Source organism: Rhea pennata, chromosome 16 (assembly GCF_028389875.1).
Source record: "Rhea pennata isolate bPtePen1 chromosome 16, bPtePen1.pri, whole genome shotgun sequence".
NCBI lineage: Eukaryota > Metazoa > Chordata > Aves > Rheiformes > Rheidae > Rhea > Rhea pennata.
Window position 1 is genome coordinate 13,548,403 of NC_084678.1, and position 12,994 is coordinate 13,561,396.

Sequence of the window (12,994 nt, forward strand, 5' to 3'; positions counted from 1 at the left end):
CCCTGTCCCCCTCATCGTAAGCAATCTACCCCTCATCAAATAAAGGCTTCACTTCAGTCTTTCAATTTACATTTCATTGCTTTGAACATAAAGATGAATTTTGACTCTGCAAGCAGTTTACATTTACGGCCATTTTATTGCGTACCTTTCTGAACACTCTGTAAAATGGTTGTGCAAGCTTAACGGCCCGATTTTTACTTGTTTAGCCTTCTGAGATCTAAAGAGCCACACGAGGCATGGAAACACTCAGGCTCGAACACAATCCCCTCCGGTAAGAGCAAAAGGATGTGACGGGCAGGGACAGCCTCAAGGACGCAGCATCCAGCACACCAAAAAGCAGTGTGCTCGAAACATATCCTGCATATCCTCCTAGGGACGGCTCTTCTGTAACGGCAATGTTTTAAGTTACCTTGTTTAACTTAAACCCTGTCTTAGCACGTTTTACACAAGAGATCGTGCAGTTACTGCAGGTACTTGTGTCTCCTCGCCAGAGCGCCAGATTAACTCGCCAGCATCCTAGACATCTCCGCAAACCCGGCCTTCCCGTTCGGTCCTGGACTAGGGTCCCCCTGCTCTCTTCAGAGAAAAAGTATAGAATGCAATGCTTTTGAAGAGTATTCTTGAATACTACGGTCATCGAGAATAGAGTATTTACTGCTAAATGAAATTCTCCTGTGTCACCCTGTTACACTGGACAGGATGCAGTTGCACATAATGGCTTGCATCAGGTGCTAGAGTTACAGCCTGTGTCTGCTCACAATTCTGATTTTCTAATTTTTAATGCCTGAAAAGCAGAATGTTTTTTTTTTTTAATATAAAAATGTACATGCCAGGCAATCGCTTTGATTGCCTCTGTTACTGTTATCTATTCCTGATTATGTCTGGTGACCCAGGAAGGAAGGTGCATACATCCCAGCTACTCCAGCCACTGAGTCGTCTGGTCCCTCTGCAGATAAATCACTAAATGCTTCAGGAAGCAGCGACTGCTGGGGGACATGGGGACACTCAGAGGACTCAGGCAAGATGCACAGCCTTTGACTCCTAGACTAGTGACATGAGCCATGTCTCAGCTGCAAATAACTTTTGCTTGAGAGCACTACTTGCTTAAAATAGGTAACAAAGATCACACAGGAATACGATCCTTCTGCCTTGGTAAGCAGTTTTGTGCCCGAGCCCTGCTCACAGACGCAGCCGTGGCGCTACTTACAGCGATGTGTACAACTGCTCATTGCATACTGTCGTACAGGTCACTGTCATTCTGTATTTTCTCCCACTCCTCATATTTCCATTTTTCATACCTAGAAGCTGTTTTCCTAATATCTTTCTTTTCAAGGTACATTGCCAAGAAAATGCAAGAAAGAACTGCTGGCAGTAAAACTACGAAACAGACCAAGCAAACAGGAGCTGGAAGACAGGAATATTTTCCCAAGGAGGACAGATGAGGAAAGACAGGAAATCCGGCAGCAAATTGAAATGAAACTCTCAAAGTAAGTCTCTGTAAGAGCAGGGAGGAACCTGCCTTCACAATGAAGTGTCCTCTGTGTACTGTCAGATGAGACACAGTTTCTCACCCCCAAGCCCATTTCCTGCATGGAGTCATACACAGCCTAACAGATCGGATTTTCAGCTGTCGATCTGTCACATGAAAAAAATCTCAACTACTTCAATCAGAATTCCCTTGATTTCAATGGAAAACAAAACAAAAATCAAAGGAGGAGATAAAATTCTGCCAAAATTACCTACAGCTCCACTGAAGTAATTAAGACTGAGATCCTCTAAGCTGGCCAGTGCCTTAACTTAATAATAATAACAACAATTTTTTTTTACTCATTAATCTGATTTTTCAACCTTATCAGCACTAGCTCAGTTTGAGGATGGAGGCACTTGTTGTAGCTGCGTTGCCTTACTTTAACAAGGGAAGGTGCTATATGCACTGGTGGCTGTGTTCCTATTTGAAGGAAGAAGTAACTGCAGCAGCACTGCCCTCACTTGGGTATAAGCCCAGCTCCAGGGATGGCAGGGATGGTCTGGTTTTGATCAGTAACCAGGGCAACAGTGAAGAGCTGTGAGAAATGGCATTACTATGGTGTATAGCCTAAAGCAAAGATTTAAGGTAACTGTGAGGCTCAGGCTGCATGGTTTGTTTTTTTGATGCGTTTCCTTTAAGACCTATGCTTGGATAATCTGCAAATGTGAATATTTTAGATGAGACAAAGTGGATTGTTAAATAATCTGTGCTGTGCCTGCCCACACTGGGACAGTGAACAGAATTGGGAAACAAGAACAGAAGTTCATTTTCCAGACATATAAGATATTTAATATCTCAAGCCTCTTCTGAAAGAAACATTTATTGATATTTAGGTTAGCTCATTCATGTGTGCATTTGATTAAAATTTACCTCAGGGACCAGGGAATGAGAGGCACACATACAGGTCAGAGCACAGATCCTAAAAGACCAGTGTTTACTGAAGAGAACACCACCACCATCACCACACTTGCCCTCAGCTAAGAAACGAGCTGCCGAATGGACACGGTCAACAGGATTTCAGGTACACTTCATGACACCTCTACAATGCTGGTGATGGAGATGGAGCAATTGCCTTCCTCCAGTCTCAGTGATCGCTGTTCTTCATCCTTTGTAGCATGGCAGCACTTTATGCCCACAGGAGAATGGTCCTTTGAGCCAGCGACTGCACAAGACAGAGTTGATGACAGTCCCTGTCACAAAAAAAATATGTACCTCCCATACGGGCAGAAAATACCACATTATTATTGATGTTAGGTTTCAAGAGTCACAGTGAGGGCAAATCATAACAGAGGTACCACATGAATACTCATCATCTTTGGATGGAAAATATCATGAACCCGGACTTAGGATCTTTATCATCTTGACTTTGCAAGCCTTATATACTCTTTTTCAGGGAAATATTTCAAGCTACACTTTGATTCTGTTAATTCTGGCCAGTCAATTAGTTTTGCATTATCTTTGTAAGTTAGGAGCCTGATTTTATGGTTCTAAAATAACACAAAAAATAGTTTCCACTCTGTTGCATCCTTAAACCAAGTTGGTTTAAGATCTGGTCACAGATTATTTACTGAGTGAGAAGATTCTCTCTTACCCAGCCACACCTCTTTTTGCTGAAATAGCTGGGAGGCCACATCTCACTTCAGTGCAGTCTGACTTTTCTTTGTTTGAAAGGTCTGATGGAATTGCAGCCTGAAGCAGTGTAATTAGAGGTTTATCCCCTTCTCTTTGTTTACCATTTAACTTGCATAATAATGGGCATAGAAAATGATTTTAAAGAAGGTCTGCCTAAAGTCAAGTACAGTGACTCAAGAAGGAAAATGCTTTACTGATAAAGAAAAGAAGCGATCATTAGATGTTAGGAAATATATACTGTGTATAGATCAATGTAGTGAGGGTAACCTTCACACTGTCTGTTAAGGTCTTATGGAACAATCTGTGATGTTGGCTATTAGTCTCACTGGTAGTGTCTAGAAAATGGCTAAAAGCCATCTTTGTTGCAAGTGCTGGAAGACACACTTTCATTTAACTTCTCCATCCCAGAACGCAGCAGGTTCAGTGCATCTTGGGGAACAGACGGTGCAGAGATTGCTGGAATAGCTTCCAATCTGTTTTGCCATTCCAGGCTATCTCCCACACAACTTCCAGCACATATGTGCATTGGCAGAGCTCAGTTCAGCTCTTAACTCATCCACCAGAATAGAGCATGACCATGCAAACAAACTCAGGTGGCGGATGCATGCAGGAAAATATTTACACAATGAAAAGCAAGCATGTGTTAAAAAAAGTAAAAATGGTACTGGTAAAGGCCAACGAGTCAAAGCCTAGACATAGCTCCCCAGTTTGTGACTAGGACTGACTAGGTCTCACCCCCGAGTACCCAGACTGCCCCAGAATCCCAGCCTGGAAATATGACCAGACTGGTAACAGTGAAAATCTTGGATAAGATCTTGAAGTCTTTAAATTCATTCATTTTCCTGAAACTCGTACAGCTTAATCTCTCTGTAGGTGCAAAAACAACAAAGTTTATAAAGCAACTCACTGGTAAATGTTCAGCTGTGAAGGACTGCAAGGAAACTGGGATCCAGTGGAAAAGCCTATTTGCTCATTTTGCTTCTACCTGGGCATATCGGAGCACGTTGCTGTTACTGTTGCACTGGTAGCACTTTGAAAGCAGCAATGAGAGTTGCCTGCGCAACTACAAACCTACGTGTACCATTAGATGATAGACCTGTCGCCTCACACAACGAGGGAAAAGTGTACAGGCAGATTAGTGAGTTGTTATTTGTTGGCTGTCTGTATAAAAATAGCAAGTAAATAGGCAGTTATTTTCAAGATCAATATTTTACAGAGTATTTGTAGGGATTTGAAAGTCTACAGCTGTCTAGCAAATCGCCTCAGTCCCACAGCTAACATAGCCTAGCTCTTGTAGTCTGGAGGGAGAGCTGTGCTGACGTACATAATGTGCAAAAGACACTGAATAACAGTGTCTAATAACTTACAAAAACAGGGAACAAAAGAACAACATTTTTTCAAAACTGCTGTATTTTTTTAAATAGTTTTGGCTGTCAGACATTTTATAGTTGTTTTGAATCTGGTGAGAAAGCCAACTCTCCGCTATCATGCTGATGAGCAGTTGTGAAACCAAAGCTAAAACCCCTCTTTCTTTTTCTTCACTTTGCTTCTCAGTTCTTCCCAAAGAGAAAGCAAAGAGTTCTGCTACATACTCTTAGCCAGATTCTACGTCTGCAGCAGTATATGTCCACTGGTGTCAGATTTATTAATGACTGACAGCAGCTTGAGTATAGAGTTAAGTGTTCATGTAACTGTACTGCTGCTTTTGAAAAATGTATTTCCCAGTCTCTGTGCTCCTAGCCAAATTAGCCTACCACTTGTTGCCGTGGAAACATGCACTTCTCCCTTCTCCTCCTCCAGCCAGGATGGCAGTATTCCGGTTTCCCCAGATTTCCTTTGCCAGTGGTGCTTTCGCTTGCTAATTCCTGCATCCCCAGTGCCCCAGGCTGTGGTGTGCACTTGCAATACTCCACTGTGCATTAGACAACTGAGATTTGGATCCTCAAGGCTGCTGGCAGGTCTCGTTCCCCATCACTGTGTGTGCGGAGTGCCGATAATAAGCCCTCGATGGAATGCAGCGAATTGAGAGCTCTGTGTCAAGCGGCAGAAAGGACATTTGCAAGTATGATTATTTGCAATAACTGCATTCTGCCTTACAGACTCACTTTATTCTAGAAGGGATTTAAACTGAAACCTGGAGGAGTAAAATAGCTGCTAGACCTGAGAGTGACACAGGAAAAGGTTGTTTAGTTAGATTTAGATACCTGACTGTTTAGAAAGTTAATGTTTGAACTGCTTGGGTGGCTGGTACTTCTCATGTCTTGTTTAACCACAGTTAAAGACACTCCATTATTACTTAACATTTCAACGCAAACATGAATTCTTGGGAAAAAGATTATACTTGTAATTTTCACTTCATGTTTGGTTTCGCCTCCTGGGATATTTGCATAAGTAGACACGATGCATTAAGCAGCACTCAAGAGACTGTGGAGACAGGAATTCAGATGCAGAGAAGTGGGCATGAAAGGAGCCAGACAAGACAGGCAACTGAGTTCTGTGGACATAGGAAGGAAAACTCAAACACCTAAAACTGAGCTTTACCATGAGCTTTACTGAAAGCCTTGGCATGGGCAAGTGGGTCATGCTGAGGCAGTGCTTCTTGGCAGAGTAAGCTGAAGAAAGATATCTTTATACATTACATTACCACATCTGGAAGTGTGCAGTCATAGTGCTGCCCTGGGGTTCCTGGAAAGGCATCTGAGTTAACTTGCCCAGAAACGGCAGCTGTGGCTAAACACACACCCAGGCTACAGCCTGGTTTGTGCCTCCCATACCAGAGCGGGGAGTTTGCAGTGCCATAGCCCACCAAGCAATGCCAAGCAAATAGAGCTGCAGATTTGCAGCCTAAAAGCGTGAAGCATGACTGTTTGATGCTGAAGAATTGCAAAGAAAAATTACACCCATCAGCAAAACAAAAGCTTCTCCGTGCAAGAAGCTTCTCACATGACCCATGCGACTTCCTCACAAACATGTTCCCAGTACAGCTTTGCTGACTGGAAAGGCACTGGCTTTCAGATAGGGAAAAATCGCTAGGAAACTGGGCTGAATTCACAGGACTTCAGGGAATAATTTGTTTTACCAAAATAGGGCCAAACTGCTAGGAACCCTAATGCAGAAAAGATCAAGTAGATATTGAACAGGGTTCAGTTCAGAGGCTGGTCTAAATTTACCTGGACATTATTGAGACCTTTTGATGAAGCTTAGACCATACTCAACCTCCCATTCCATGCAGCTGAACTAGAAATCAAGGATCTGCCCTCATTTCAGATCATAATTTCAGTCTCTGGGAATTGTCTGTCTGATACAGCCTTATTCCAGAGACAGAAAGGTAGGAGCAGGCACAAAAAAAGAAAGATCCACTGTCTCCACTAATTAGCTGTGTGCAATTTAGTGCACATCCTTCTTATTTGCCAGGAATCATCCAGGTAGCCTTGTCACTGTTGCTAAAAATAACAGCAGCAAACACAGCGTGGGCGTCTCTGAAAGCCTGAGCTGCTAGCACACGACAGGAGCTATATATAGAGCTACAATTTAATTCTGCAGGCGCAGGCGTAAGCCGAGGGAGTCTCCTGCTCCTGTCAGTCTGCGCTCGCCGGTACGAGATCCTGGCAGCAGGCTCTGGTTGAGGGGCTGCTGCTATAGATTTGCATGTGATGCTAATACTATATCACAGGCCATTCCCTGGGGCTGCTATGTTTTCTTAACGGTTTGCACAACGCCCCAGTGCTTTCAAACCTGCTGCTGTCTGAGTGTTTTTTGTTTGTTTTTTTGTGGGTTTTTTTGTGCTTTGTCCTTCTTTCATTATAGGCTCAGCTTGTCAAGCTGAATGGGGGAGGAGGAGTAGGAGGGATGGGGAAAGGCTGGAGGAAGGGAGGCAGCGCAAGCAATGGCCAGGATTCTCTGGGCTGACCTCAGGACTGAGATGCTTGAATCCCACAGGTGTTAATATTCCCCATGTCCTTCCTTGGTGGTGGGTAGTGACACACCACTGCAAACCCCGTTATACACCCAGTCTGTGACAGATAGCACTGGCCTTGCAGTCAGGAAAGTGGCACTTCAGTGTCTGCTGGCTGAGTTACTCCGAGACAGTCTCCAAGGATAAAAATCACGAAGAAGGTTCAGTTTTGTTCATGGCTCTGCAAATAATAAGCCAGTTTAGACTCCTGTTTACAGTGCTTTTCAGGTGCAAGGGAGCTGCAGCCCAGCTTAAATAAATCAGAAAAGGTTCAAGTACATGTGTACAGGACAAACCCTGACTAAGATGCCCCTTTTCTTAAGGGCTGAAGAGCTCTGGAGAATGATAGGCCTTGTTCCCTTTTATTTACTACTTTTGCAAAAATAAAATGAGCTTCATTAATGCAAATCCCTGGTAAGCAAACAGCAAACCTAATCCCCTGCCAGAGTGTCACCCTAAGAGAACCTCCTGTTAGAGGCTCTCCAACCAGAGGGGGTTGCCTTGCAGCTATAACAAGGCAACTTCCACACGATTAACCACCAAGCACCCTGTCACCTCTGGGCAAAAGCTACAATCTGCAGCTGAACCAGAAGAGAAATTTGCTGTCTCAGACCAGCCTACAAGATGCTTCGCAAACATTTTTGAACACACCAGTTTATTTGTAAAGGGTTGCAACCGTGAGAATGTAGTCCTCTGTGATAGTTTAACTGTGCCATAGTACTAAAGCCTGCCTTCAGTGCGAGTTTGCATCTTTAAGGATGCAATTACTATTAAAAACAACTATTGTTAAAAACACTGGGTATTTAATTGGTACAAACACAGTGAAGTGTCATTGCAGAGTGTAGTTAGTTCTGCTGGGGGACAAGAAAATTTCACCTGACAGCGGCAAGGGCAAGGAGAGATTCCTGGGGGAAGATGCAAGCTCAATGCACTGCTCTGTTCTACTTCCCTGGCTCCAGGACTGGGAATTCACAGTCAAGCGTTTCCCAAGGCACAGTGAAGGCAAGGGCAGCAGGTCAGTGCACAGCAGGGAAGGGAAGAGCAGAGCAGCAGGTGTAAACACAGACAGGAATATCCAGGTCCTTTTCTGGGACACAAAGTCAATTCCTTAAATGGGTCTTTCAGCATAAAGGGCACATGTGAAACCAGAAATAAAAGATTAGAATTCAGAAAGCTGTAATATATCATGAGAACCTAATTATATAAACAATCTTGCAAAAAAGCTGCTAAAGCAAGTGTAGTGAGATAAGGAAAAACATTTTAGGGAAGGAAAACGTGCATTTCTTTTGCTCTGCCAATCTGCTTACAAGTAGCACCATGTGCTTAGGGTCAGATTCTTCTGCCTGAAGATCTGGGCTATAGTAAAAGTCCTAAAGTCCTAAAACAAACCAATCATAAAACAAAATGTAAATGTGCAGATAGCCAATAATCTGTAATGCTTCACCTCACACTGGATTATGACTCAGGTCCTCAAGCTAGTCTGAGTCTGCAGGACAAGTAATTACAGAAAGAAATTGATTTAATTTAATTTGTGGAGGTTAATAGAGACCAAAGTAAGGTGCTCTGGTTATCATGGCTATTTGTGCTGTTTTATGAAACAGATCTCCGAGCAGAACAAGGTGCTGGAGCAGCTGTGAGTTACTGATACCCCAAGGGTCCAATGGGGATTCAGGCATTCGCAGTTTCGCAGTGGTAACCCTCACAACCAGGGGGATGGTCACTGTGTTGCTAAGATTACTTAGGGTTTGGGTTTTTTTTCTTTTCTTTTTCTTTCTTTCTTTTTTTTTTTTTAAGAAACTGTTCATGAATTTCAGGAAAACATTTTGTGTACTTAATGCCAAACACTTTAATATAGTTCAAATGGGGGCAAGATATGGGATAAACAGTCTGCCTGCTAGACTACTGACTGCTGTAAGCAAGATCAGAGCCAGAAGGGGAGGTGGCTGCATATTTTTCAATTTTAATGTACCTAATTTCAGACTCACCACTTTAAATATATATATTTTTTAAACTAACCAAGTTTATATGCAGACTGGATGTAAATGAATTTCATCAAAGCTGTTGCCATGAACTGATCACAAAATACCTAAGCAGTAAGAATTCATTTCTTCCACAAGATTTTTAATATGCCTTTTAGATTAGTGAACGGAAGGAAACAGAAGATGAAGCTTGCTTACTGTGCCAAGTCACATCTGCACACACCATAGCTGGAGGGCATACACCTAATATCACAGCACTGTATTGCCACAGATTTATTGGTCATTACTGTCAGATGAGAGTCATCTGTCCCTTTGCATGAAGTACTCCGGCATGGTTTTGGACACTCTTGCAAAGACTGGCCAAACCCAATGGTTGATTGCATGTGACCCAAGGAAACTGTAGTTAACACAAAGCAGTTGCTGATTGTCCAAATATTGTTACACTTCCTACCCCTTCCTCCTCCCACTGCACAGAGCACAACTCTATTATAATCTGGCTCATTCAGACTCAAAGATGAGGCCTTAAATCCTCCTAGGAATCAGAGGCTTGGGTTTGCTGCTTTTCATACAGCAAAACTGTGTTAGTCCAGAACAGTTTCTACCTTTATGAAAGTACCTCAGGGAAGAAAGCTAGAGGATGAAAAATGCAGAAAATAAGTATTTAGAAAACAGGTTGAAGAGTGAAAACAGGTCAGAACAGAAGGTCTTTGCTTTTAATGAGATACTACTTAACAAATACTGTACAGCTATTAATTATTAAAAGTAGTTCTACCTTGATACCATTGCTTGTGCCTACCTGGCAAGCTGCAGCTATAAAATCAGTTATTGTGGGGTTTCCTGCCTGATGTGTAGCTCAGAAGCTGCTTAGAGCTACATAGAGCACAGCAAACTTACTTCAGTATCTGTTTTTCAGGATGAGCAAACCATCCAGGTGGCTAGCACTCTTCCTTTGACCTCTTCAGGCTCAGGAGAATGCCCCTTCCTAGCAAGCATCTTCACTCTCTTAGGTTTTCTTTAGCTATCCCATGCTACACATCAAAAGACCAAAAAAGACTCCCGGGTTTATCAATCCATGCCAACTATTATCCAGAGAAATTAAGATGTGTTGAAAACTGATAGAAAAGCACTTGTGTCAAATAACTTTTGGTGTTTTCCCATCAACCATGTCATATTAGGAGGGCTCTGTAATGGCTTAGTCTAAAGAAAATCATTATAGAGTCCCAACTGCATGGACAAGTAGCCAGCACCATCTGAGGCTCTCTCTCTCATTCTGTGGAAAATAAACTTTTGCAGAAAACTGTATTGAGGCAAGTGGGAACTATAGCTGCTTGAAGAATCAGCATGTTGGTAAAATTAAATTCGGAGGAGGTTCCTCCAGTCTATTTAGTCCAACATTGTACAGAGACATGACAGTTTTGTTTTCATAAAACTGTACAAAATACTACTCTGCCAAGATAGAAACACCAAAATAAAAATGTAAATGCCTCTCTGTTGAAAAAAGCCCTAAAGATTAAGACTGCATGGCTCTCAGATAAGCAGCCACTGTCATTTACTTGAAATGATCATATTCATTAAGAAAATTAAATTATGAATGAATTAACATGATTTTGAAAGACTAATCAAGTATTAAAAATACAGAGCCCAGATTTTGGGACATTCCCTCCACATAGTGACTAGTGTGAGGCAAAGAGACAAGGGTGGGGTGAGACAGTGTCTGCAAAAGCCACATTAGGGACAAGCCACACTGCAGACTTACTATTATAATAATTATAGGGAGCAGTGAGAGTACTTCCAATTAGCACCCATTAAAGCAAAAATCTTCCCCAAGTAAAAGCTAAACAAACAACTAGTAATAGTGGAAGGAAAGTTGTATTTATAGGTACTGTACAGTTAACATTAAATCTTTTTGCAGCCTGTTTGTACAGGAAAAGATAATGAAAGAGTGATAGGTGTGTGGAGATGCAAGTCTCAAGTGTACAAACACAGGGCTAGCAGGACTTGCTAGGGGACTAGAGGCACGCTGCTCCTCTCCAAAATATGCCATCACAGGACCAAGTTAATCCATCCTAATGGACGGTGCCAACTATGGCATGTCTTTCCTCTCCTCCCTGCTTTGGAGCCCTTTTGCACAGGCTGGTTCAGGCAGCAGAAGCCAGGGAAGCAGGAGCAGCTCCGATCCCTCCTCCCAGCAGCAGCTGCCCTGCAGCGCGGTGGGGGACCTGCTCCTCGCTCTGCCCCAGGGTGCTCGCGCGTGGCGGGTGCATGACAGAGCCTCGCACGCTCCTTCCTCACATGTGTAAAGACTCATTTCTCTTGCTGCTCAAATACGTGCAGGAAACCTCCTCCGACATGACAGAGCCCAGGGCTCAAAGGCAGCGTTACCTGCCGATTCCCAGAGCATCGGACACGGGACAGAAAACATGCTAGAAGTGCCCGAAAAAGCAGCCTGTGATGGGAGATCTTTGGCACCCAGAGAAGGCTGATCCTAGCTTTGATAAAGAGTCACTGCCAGCTTACACTGCTCCGCTTAGCTCCCCCACGTCCCGGGGGTCACTCAGCAGACCGAAAGCTACTCTGTAAGGAGGCAGGGATTTGGTAAAATTGAAACCTTTTCCACGGACACAAAGATCTCACAGTCCAGCCTTGCACTTTGACAGTAAGAGCGAGTATATGTTGTACCACAATAAATCATAGCAGTAAAGTCAGAACTAGATGTTTATGCCAATACAGAATTTCTTGTGATATATAAATTCTTAAAGTTTTATTCAGCTGAGGAAGCTAAGTTTCAAAAGCTCAGCATTTCCTGTTCTAACTGAAATTTGCCAGCAACCTCCGTTTTGGATTTACATCATCATAACCGAACACAGGATCCCAAACTAAAATAAGGAGAGTCCCAAAAAAAGTTTAAGGAAGAGCACACAGAACATGGGGGAATGACATATTTAAATTCAGATCCTCTTTGCATTTTAGGATGTTAGCCTGTGTGTGACGCTCAGTATCATGCTTTTTAGCATCAAGCTCGACAGACAGCCCCACTTGAAAACAAAAAGAATAAAAAAAATCAGTAAAATACTGCCTGCTATGGGAAGTGAATAAATCCTTGCAGTTGGTTTGCAAGTCTGTCTTTCCAAGCAAGCATGTTGACCCATTTCCTCTTCCATAAATAGAGATAAACCAGCTCTTTGGAGCAGTACGAGATCTGCCAGTGAAATAACTGTAAAGTTATTCCTGTTGTGGTGACCAAGGCAGTCTGACTCTTACAGAGTGCATGTGCCACATTTCTGAGTTTTCAATGGAATTTCTCATTAAGATTTTTGTGCTGATGGCAGGAACAGTTTTGGAATAATAATAATAAAAAAAAGATAACCTCAAGAGAAGTATTTTTAAAAGCAAAAGATTAAAATAAATTGCAATGCAATAAAGAAGCAGGACACGCATTCAAAGCATGCTGTGGGCAACAACTGCATAGGTCAGGTCAGCCTTGGTTAATAACAAGGGCAATGCGTAGGTCTAGCGCTGTGCAGAAAAACACGGGGCTAACAATAGCATGTGCAAGAGAAAGTAGCACAGCAGATGGTGACATGCTATCTGGAGGCAGGGATATCCCATCCTGTTGGAGATGCTGCGTGGGTGAGTGACAGCAGAGAACTAGAAAGCATTCACGTTGCCAGGGAGAGCGTTCCCAGAGAGATTCCTGCAATTTAATAGCAGGTGTGCAGTCATGCAGGGACGGCCTCTCCCAGAAGCGCTTGCAATTTTAAGAATCACTTTCATTTAGTTTATTTCTTCAGGGATTACTCAGAGCCAAGAGAGCCCTGCGTTTGCCTCGATTTACTGCAGCGATCAGGCGGGCTATCCCCCGGCGCGAAGGCTGCGCGCAGGCGGTTGCAGAGCACGAAG

General features: G+C 43.0%; 1 protein-coding gene and 1 long non-coding RNA gene across 4 annotated transcripts in view; one reads left to right on the forward strand and one right to left on the reverse strand.

Annotated features, from left to right (window-relative positions):
- LOC134147706 (uncharacterized) overlaps positions 1 to 12,994 on the reverse strand; it is a 233,827-nt gene that overhangs the window by 206,729 nt on the left and 14,104 nt on the right. The gene's annotated exons all lie outside the window — the stretch shown is intronic.
- PHACTR3 (phosphatase and actin regulator 3) overlaps positions 1 to 12,994 on the forward strand; it is a 113,552-nt gene that overhangs the window by 82,359 nt on the left and 18,199 nt on the right. For all 3 annotated transcript variants that reach the window (XM_062589152.1, XM_062589153.1, XM_062589154.1), the window contains exon 8: positions 1,334 to 1,487. In XM_062589152.1, the coding sequence (XP_062445136.1) occupies positions 1,334 to 1,487 (154 nt within the window). The remainder of the gene's footprint in view (positions 1 to 1,333; positions 1,488 to 12,994) is intronic.